At 51.7% G+C, this 8,522-nt stretch overlaps 3 protein-coding genes across 3 annotated transcripts; all 3 read right to left on the reverse strand.

The window, feature by feature from the left end:
* Positions 1 to 970: 970 nt before the first annotated feature.
* Positions 971 to 1,740, reverse strand: HRG_01745 (uncharacterized protein; the record flags this gene model as incomplete). Its single annotated transcript, XM_044860216.1, has 2 exons — positions 971 to 1,394; positions 1,568 to 1,740. 2 exons carry the CDS (start codon positions 1,738 to 1,740, stop codon positions 971 to 973), a joined length of 597 nt encoding a protein of 198 aa, XP_044723849.1.
* A 3,396-nt stretch (positions 1,741 to 5,136) lies between these two features.
* On the reverse strand, positions 5,137 to 5,739 carry HRG_01746 (uncharacterized protein; the record flags this gene model as incomplete). Its single annotated transcript, XM_044860217.1, has 2 exons — positions 5,137 to 5,466; positions 5,545 to 5,739. The coding sequence occupies 2 exons, from the start codon at positions 5,737 to 5,739 to the stop codon at positions 5,137 to 5,139; spliced, it is 525 nt and encodes a 174-aa protein (XP_044723850.1).
* A 1,527-nt stretch (positions 5,740 to 7,266) lies between these two features.
* Positions 7,267 to 8,035, reverse strand: HRG_01747 (uncharacterized protein; the record flags this gene model as incomplete). Its single annotated transcript, XM_044860218.1, has 2 exons — positions 7,267 to 7,791; positions 7,865 to 8,035. The coding sequence occupies 2 exons, from the start codon at positions 8,033 to 8,035 to the stop codon at positions 7,267 to 7,269; spliced, it is 696 nt and encodes a 231-aa protein (XP_044723851.1).
* Between the last annotated feature and the right edge of the window lie 487 nt (positions 8,036 to 8,522).

The raw sequence follows: 8,522 nt of genomic DNA on the forward strand, positions 1-8,522 counted from the left end.
AAATCCTAAACTTAAACTACTTATATTCCAATAAAATATTATAATACTTATATAAAAACTATCTTATTTAAAAGAGAATTAAACAAATTACTCGCTTCTTGGTCTTTTGATCACGCGACCTAGCCGGGTGGTGCGCCGAGGAGGCTCAGGTACCCTAACTTCAATCACCGAAGCCGTCTCCGTCTCCGTATCCGCCTCTTTCTCTGACCGATGGTCAGACAGAGCGGATCAATCAGTCGATCGAACAGTACCTACGGACCTTCTGCAACAAAGAACAGTCAGACTGGATAGACAAGCTATCGTTGGCGGAGTTCACCTATAATACCTCGTACTATAACACCGTAAAAGAGGCTCTAGCGGAAGTCTTGATGGGATACTCTCAGCAAGCTGAGAGCGCGGGCGGAAGGATAAGGGCAGGCACAATTGAGTCCAAACGATGATGCATGTTTTTTATCTATCTGTGCGACATTGAGGGGGTATTTATACGAATAGATACCAATCTGGGACCCGTGGTGGCCCTGAATCAGTGCCAATTCCGTGTATCCCGATTAGGGCAATGTTCCTCTACTGTATCGATACCTGACTCAAGTCCTTGTGTCTGACCTGCCTCTTTCACCGGAGTTTATACGTGTGCGGATTAGACCGTCAGTCTGCTCCTCTGACACACCCCTTTGCCTCGGTCTCACTGGGTGAGTGAGGCAAACAAGCAAAAGAGACAGACGAATCATCCAATCTTATCAAATATCCAGCGAGTGAGGCTACTACCGTTGAGGGAGATGCTCTTCATGATGTCTTCCTTGGTGTTGTGACCAGGAGCATTTTAACAAGTCAATACCAGCAAAATGATGGGTCCATCCCGTGCCTGGGTGATGCTCGGAGAGCATCTATATCTCTCTCTGGGTGGTGATACTGTCGAAACTGTCCTCCGGCGCATCGGCTTCAATTGGTGCCACCGGTCTCCCTTGCATCCCTAGCTGCTTGACAAAAGCTTCGTGCTTTTGCTGGGAAGGGCCTTTGTCATTCCATCAGCGGGATTCTCCGTAGACTTGATCCATGTGATCTGGAGTCTTTCTTCCTGAACCTCCTGTCGAAGCCAGTGACGATGGATATCGATGTGCTTAAGGTTCGTCTTGAGCTTTGCGCTTAGTTCAGTCAGGAGCCTGATGGTCTGCAGGTTATCGCACCATAGCTCATTGGTGCCTTCTACCTTGATGTCAAGCTCTTTAATTAGCCGGGAAAATTGCATTTGCTCCTTCGCCGCGCTTGACAGGGCCAGCAATTCGGCCTCTGTGGACGACGTCGTCACAGTCGCTTGTTTCGTAGCCTTCCAGTCAACGGGTCCGCCTAGAAACAAGAAGACATATCCTGTGAGGATTTTCGAGTCTCCGGGTTGTCTGCAAAGGATGAATCAGAAGCGCAGAGGAACCTGCGTTCAGCTTCTTTGACTGAGAAGCAGATGCAGCGATCTCTCGTGTGATAGAGGTATGCCAGGCATCTCCAGGCCTCTCTCTATGCTTCGGGCCCGGGTTATGGCTGAATTGTGCCAGTTTTCCAACCGGGAACGCACCGTCGGGTCTGGTGTGAATCGCTGGGTGAAGAATTGAGCCAATTAGAGAGATATTGATGAACCTCGTCCCTAGTAGCCGTCTTCTCGTATGGCTTGAGCTCTTCGGTCGTTATCGGGATCTGGGGCACGCCAAGGATCTGATCATCGTCCTCAATGTGGAATTTCTTGGCCATCTTCGAGAGATACGAGGCTTGAGCGAGCCAAAGCTTCTTCTGGGCCCTATCCTGATGACTTCAATCCCTAGGAACCAGCGAAGTTCCCCCATGTGGTTGATGGTATATTCCTTCATAATGGCAGCGTGAAGTTCTTCCCATTCGGCCTTCTTTTCTTTTGGATACATCATCACGATGTCATCCACAAAGAAGAAGATGATGACTCCTTTATAAGTCATCACGCAGGCATCTTCGACGAGTTGTTGAGCGCCCAGCTTCTTGAAGAAGCCCGAGAGCTCCTCAAACCACAGCCTTGGAGCGATTCGAAGCCCGTATAGTCCTTGAGAAGCTTCAAGCATAGCCCAGGCTCAAGGTAGCCTGGTGGCATCTGACAATAGATGGCATGCTTGAGCTTATTATACAGAAACGCTGTTTTCACATCGTACTGTTCTGTTTCAAGGTCTTCAAGACAGCAGAGGGCCATTAACACTCTGAAGGTTCTTGCTCGTAGTGTGGCCGCGTATGTGTCCTCGTTGTCTTCCGGCTGCTGGTCTCCACGGACCACAAGTCGGGCTTTAAAGCGAGTGACGTAGCCCTGCTCATCCAGTTTATATGCATATACCCATCGCAACGGGATTATGAAGTGGCCGGCTTCTTCAACCATCTTTCTGGCCACCTTGGTCCACGTTTCGAGCTTCATCTGGTCCTCAATTTCACGCCCCATCCCCATTATCCATTGGGAGGCGTATTCCGAAGCCATCGCGGCTTTAAAGGAGGTTGGCACAGGAGGCATATCCTCAACGTGAAGCCTGTGCTTCGAGGCATTAGCAATGATGTTATTGATGAAGGCCTTCTTCGGCTTCCTCTGTCTCTTGCCCTCAAGCACATTGGCGGGGTTTATCCTGAGACTTGTCCCTCGCCTTGCGGGGTCGTTTTCAGGTTGTGATTGTGACTCTGGGGTCGGGCTCTCCCACCCCAGAGACAGCTCCTCGAATTCTGACCATTGTGGCTCTTCGAGCGCACCACCCCCCGGATCGACAGGCGGCTCATTCAATCGCTCATTCAATACGTCTAGGATCGGCGTGCCTAATGATACCTGAGGCTCCGGGTCGGTCCGCGTAGGGCTCGAGATAATGCTTGAGTTTTCCACCTCCGGGTCCTGACTCCGTGGTGTGTGACCTCCTGCTGGGTCACGCTAGTGGTGACAGAGCTTGGTGGGAGGGCGAGGTTTCTTCCTCCACCCTACTGTTTGAAGTGCTTGGAGGCGAAATATAGGCACTGTCCGTTGTAGCCCTCATCGAAGTCTTCAAATTCGGTGCTTCTTGTGTCGCCTCGTCTGCAGAGGGTGCCGCAATTGACTCCGAGGTGTACGGCGTCATTCCGTCATCTGTCTCATCATCGGAGTAATTGCGCACTCCTGCTTCCTCTATGTCTTCGTCGTCAGGGACGTCTATCGCCACCATTTGACGAAGAACATCGTATGTATAGACCTGGAAGGCTTCCGCGTCTTCTTCCCTCTTCGGATCGTACATTGTTGACTCATCAAATTGTACATTCGCCGAGACCATCAGTTTGGTCTGGCGGATCGAGGGTATCCACACGACATATTGATGGGTCGATCTGTAGCCCACCAGGTAACCGATATGAGCTCTCTGCTCAAGCGGGGACTGCGTCTTATGTGACTTTACATGCTCCAACGCAGTGATTGTCATTGGGTAGGCCACACAGCCGAAGACACGCAGGTGATTTATGCTCGGCTGGACTCGCTTGATGTGGCCGTATAGAGGTTGTGGTCCCTCATATGGGTCCACCATCGTTCGTGTGGGCTTCTCCAGCTATGATCAGATCCTTTAAGTGGCGTACGGTTGAGCAAATACACTGCTGTGCGGTAGGTCTCGGTCCAGAGCTCCTCCGGGATGCGGAGTCCAGGTTCATAAGCCGGGCCCTTTCTTTGACCACGGCCCCGGACCTTTCTGCATGCCCATTCTGCGTGGGCGTGGATGGAGCTGACTGGAAGACCCGAATGCCCAATCCTTCGATGAATTTGACTAGCTCCTTTGTTAGAAGGGCTTTTTCTCCGTCAGAAGCCAGGTTGATCAGTTTTATCCCGTACTGAGTTTCTAGCATTGATGTTAGCTTCTTGAAGGCATCTCGGACCTCGGTTTTGCTCTTCAACGCGTAATAAAACCTCATCCTGGTCGTTATGCATGTGAAGAGCGCAAAGTACTTTTCACCCCCGAATCCGGCCACCGGGCCTGGGTGTAAGTCGAAGCTAAATTGAGCTCCGGCCCTCTGGGTCGTAAAGTGGGCTCCTCACGGAGACCTGCCTCTTTGCCTGTTGCGCAGACCTCGCATTCACACGTGGCCGGTCCCCATCTTGGTTAGGTGGCTAAGGGTTCTGGCCCCGGATGTCTAGCCGTCTGTGCCAAGGTCTGCTTGCCCACCCATTGGTGGCTTAGGAGCCCTGCTTGTGACAAAGACGCTGTGTTGGGGCCGCTTTGAGAGGCTTGCAATAACGTATTGGTCTTCAATTTCTTGCAGACTGACCAGAGTGCGCCCTGTGGGCTCATGGTAGAGTGTGCCGTTAACCTGGTTCCAATAGATCTTCGCAACAATCCCCTGACGAGCTGAGAACACACTTGTTGGCATCTCTGGGATGTAGTAGCTGCTCTCAAGCTTCAAATTGATCCCGTTTTCACTGGGATAACGGCCATGCCTACCCCCTTGACTTGGAGGAGTTTCTCCTGCCCGGACTTCTTCTGACGATCCCCAGGTGAAGGTATCCTCATCGAACCATCGTAGGTCGTTAAAGACATGTACGCTAGCCCCTGAATCATAGATGGCCTTGTCCTCGAGAGTCTTCACTCGTATTAGTGCTATGCACGTGCGACACTGTATTAGCCTGTTTGCTCGAGTTGTTGTTATTCTGCGGGACTGTGATGTCTTTGGCTTTTGGCTTCCACTCCATGGCTTTGGTCTTGTCCAGGGTTCTCCTTAAGGTGCTGGTTGATGGCCTCCTTAAGGTGGTCCCTGGGAATCCATCCTTCGGGGGGGTCTTTCTGGAACATCGCTCTAAAGGTCCAGCAGCTTTCCCACCACTCATCCTTTTTGACCCAGTGTTGCTTACATGCCGGGCACTTGTGTGACCCCTCTGGGCCATTCCTAGTCCTCTGATCAGATGATCTTGGAGCGTTGTTTGCGTTGTTGACCCCTGGGGTCTTCTGAGGTTTCCCTTTCTTCCTGAATCCAACCTCCCTTTTAAAGTCGGCAATCAGGGTGCGCAAAGGGGTTGCTGGGAGTCCTGTTCTCTCCAGGAGTGCGTCCAGCAGCCTAATCGTCATGGGCCAGCTAGGTCCCATTCTTCGGTCCCTTTGAGGAAGTCCTGACGAATCTTTGTGTCATTAATAGTCGAGACCGCTAGGTCTCTTGAATCAGGATGACTTGGTCCAGCTGCTCTGCCCAGGCCTTCCAGTCCCGGGTTCCTTTCTTGTTGATGATTTGATGATACCTTTCATCGATAAGGTTCTTTTCTTCCTCCGCTGAGGGGAGAACCTTCTGTTTGAGTTCTTTGATCTTGTCCCGGGGCGTCAGCTGTATCAGGGTCTCGCCCTGGAGCCCCTCACTGATGGACTTCTTGATCACCTCCTCGATCTGCATCATGGCTTTTTCTCTAGCCTTGAAGCGGTCCAATTGATCCTGGAAGGTCTTCTCTTTGTACCTAAAGAGGTCCTTGGCATCTTGAAGCTTCTCATTGAAGTCTTCCCTTGCTGCCTTATACTTATTTTCTTCGTTGGGAAAGCTTCCTCAGTGGGGCCTCTGCCCTACCTTCTCGAGTAGCTCTTCCCAGCTAGGCCTCAGGGGCTCCTCGAGCACCACGGTCCCTTCTGGGTTAACGTACTCCCAGATGTGGTGCGTTTGAGCCCATGATTTGATACCCCTAATCCATGGGGTCCAGTCAAGGCTTTCCTTGAGTGTGGTGATGTACACCTCCCCCTTCTGATATTGGGGGCCTAGTGTCATCGTGTGTTTTACCTCCTGCGAGGGATGCACGCGTCGTTGACTCTGCGTAGTTGTGGGTGTTGCCCCTGAATTTTGCTCTCTTCCTCGCGTCAACCCCAAGGGTGAAGGATATATGGTGCGTTGAGATTCGTGATAGCCTCACAGTTGGTAGAGGAATGCGAAGGATAAAGAGCACCGCAAACCGGGCTCATAACTCTCAGCAAGCTGAGAGCGCGGGCGGAAGGATAAGGGCAGGCACAATTGAGTCCAAACGATGATGCATGTTTTTATCTATCTGTGCGACATTGAGGGGTATTTATACGAATAGATACCAATCTGGGACCCGTGGTGGCCCTGAATCAGTGCCAATTCCCGTGTATCCCGATTAGGGCAATGTTCCTCTACTGTATCGATACCTGACTCAAGTCCTTGTGTCTGACCTGCCTCTTTCACCGGAGTTTATACGTGTGCGGATTAGACCGTCAGTCTGCTCCCTCTGACAGATACCATCCGCGGTCTAAGGGGCATGTTGAGGGATAAATCGAAACTTTCAGCACCCACGCGATAGACCGAGTTCGAGGTCTCAGATAGCTCCACGACCGTACGGCGCTACTCATCACAAGGGCTCAAGAGCGGCAGGCGCGACACTACAATAAGGGTCGAGAACCAAGATCCTTTAAGGAGGGCGATTGGATCCTCATCTCCACCAAAAACCTTCCGCTGCGGCGCCCAACCAAAAAGCTGACGGAGAAGTATGTCGGGCCCTATCAGATCGAACGGGTCATTGGGGGGCATAAACTAGCCTATCGCCTCCGCCTGCCGTCAACCGTCAGGATTCATAACGTCTTGCCTATTAGTAGCTTGGAGCCTTACCGGAGTCGAGACAAACAGCCGGTTGAGCCTGAGGACCACCCATTTATGGCAGAGACTACCTACGAGGCGGAACAAATTCTCGATCATCGTGGACCGAAAAGTCGTCGACGATACCTTGTGAAATAGAAGGGCCATGGAGAGGAAGAGAACTCTTGGGTGTCTCGGCGTGACTTCGTGGACAAGGTGTTCCTGACTGACTACTAGGGGGGTCTAAAAGTCGACCCCCCGCGCTTGAACATCAAGCACGGGGGGTGCATTGACTAGGAAAAGGGTCACTGACTGGGAAACGGTAGGGTACATTAGCGCCAACCAAATTTACAAGCATAACATAGCCGCGCCTTGTACTTAATTTCCTCGTTTAAGTGCATAACCTTCTTCCCCGCTTCCCTCATAACCTTGATTATCCAATATCGTGATAACGCCTTCGCCTTATTGCGCGAGCGGCGAGTGAGCTACAATGATGCAGTCAACGGCATTCTGTTCCTGTTCCTTTTCCTTTTCCTTTTCCTTTTCTTTTGTGACCTTAAAATCGCCTATAAAATCTTCAATCGCGTTAATCTACGAGATATCGATCCCGTTAGTCTCTAGAGAGAGAGCCACACGGTTTCCGGCGCGAACTTTATGCTCAGTGACCACCAACTGCATGGCAGCTTCAACCGTACCGATGTTTTAATCCTAGGGCCAAGTGAAGCTATTCTGAACCTTGCCGCGGGAGCAGAGAATACGGAAGGCGTGATATCTATGAGCAAGCCACTCCGTATAGTTGAGATGAGCGCGGCGGTCACCTTTGTGCCGCCACCCTTGAGCCTTCTGCTGATCGGGCTCTGTTTTCGTGATGCTGCTTCGAACTGTGCTTCTAACGTCGCGGAGCCAGCGGCGTAGGAAATCTGCTTCCTCGCGTGCCTCTTTCTTCTTAATACGGCGCTCCTTATCTTCCTGAGCTGCCCGCCTATAGTATTCGTCTTTGGCGACACGGATTCTTGCGTTATCGACCGTCAATGGTCTATATTTCCCTATAGTCTGCGTCCCTTCCTTAAGGGCCGAGCGTCGTAGCTGCTTGTCCTTAATAAGTTTCATCTCCGCCGTAGCAGTAATGCCGTTGAGAGCGAGGGTATTCCCAGCCCTGCATGCTTTCTTATGCACGCGTGTGACTGACGGCGTAAGCGGCACCGACGAGATCACGGACGCCTCTTGCCGTAGCTGTACATATTCGTGATAGCGACGGATCGCGGTGAGGTTTAGCCTTGGCGTTGAGGCGTTATTCCAGTCGTACGGGCGCCTCTTCGAGAAAAATCTGGCAATGGTCCTTGAGCTCGCGAGGCAGCTGTCGCGCCTCGATGTACGGACAGGGAGTGGCAGGACTGCTGGCTGTCGCCGACCGTTGCGTCTCCGAGTCGGCGTAAAAGGAAGCCGGCGACGAGCTCCGGGTGGACTTGGTTACCATGGCCAAGCAGAGAGGGGCTAGGGCTGAAGGGGGGCTCTAAGGTCGTGAAACTTTCGACATCGCGATAGCTTTAAAGCATAGTGGATGCAAATGGATATAAGTCTAGTAAGGGGCCACTGCTACCTGTTGCCGTGGGAGCACGTTAGCGGACTCCGGCGGCCAAATTCACGTAACGCGTCTTATCGAGAAAAAAATGCGGGACCCGGAGGAAATTGCGTAGTTAGTTCCCCCGCTCCGCCCAACAGCGCGACCCCGGATAAGCTAGGTGAAACCCGCCGGTATGCGTCGCGCAGCTAGGTGAGCTAGGCATCTCTGTAGCGTGAGAGGAGGGCTGCAGAAACTGTGCCTTAGACGCCCGTGCTCTTATTAGTCTACGGTAAGCGATAAGTGATTTTATCCCTAAGAGCATGTCTAAGACTAAAGGGATAAGTTATTCCTATATTATTACAAACTCGTAACTCGTGTATGCGGACGCGCTAGTTATTAT

Source organism: Hirsutella rhossiliensis, assembly GCF_020360975.1.
Source record: "Hirsutella rhossiliensis strain HR02 chromosome Unknown scaffold00002, whole genome shotgun sequence".
NCBI classification, from domain to species: Eukaryota; Fungi; Ascomycota; class Sordariomycetes; order Hypocreales; family Ophiocordycipitaceae; genus Hirsutella; species Hirsutella rhossiliensis.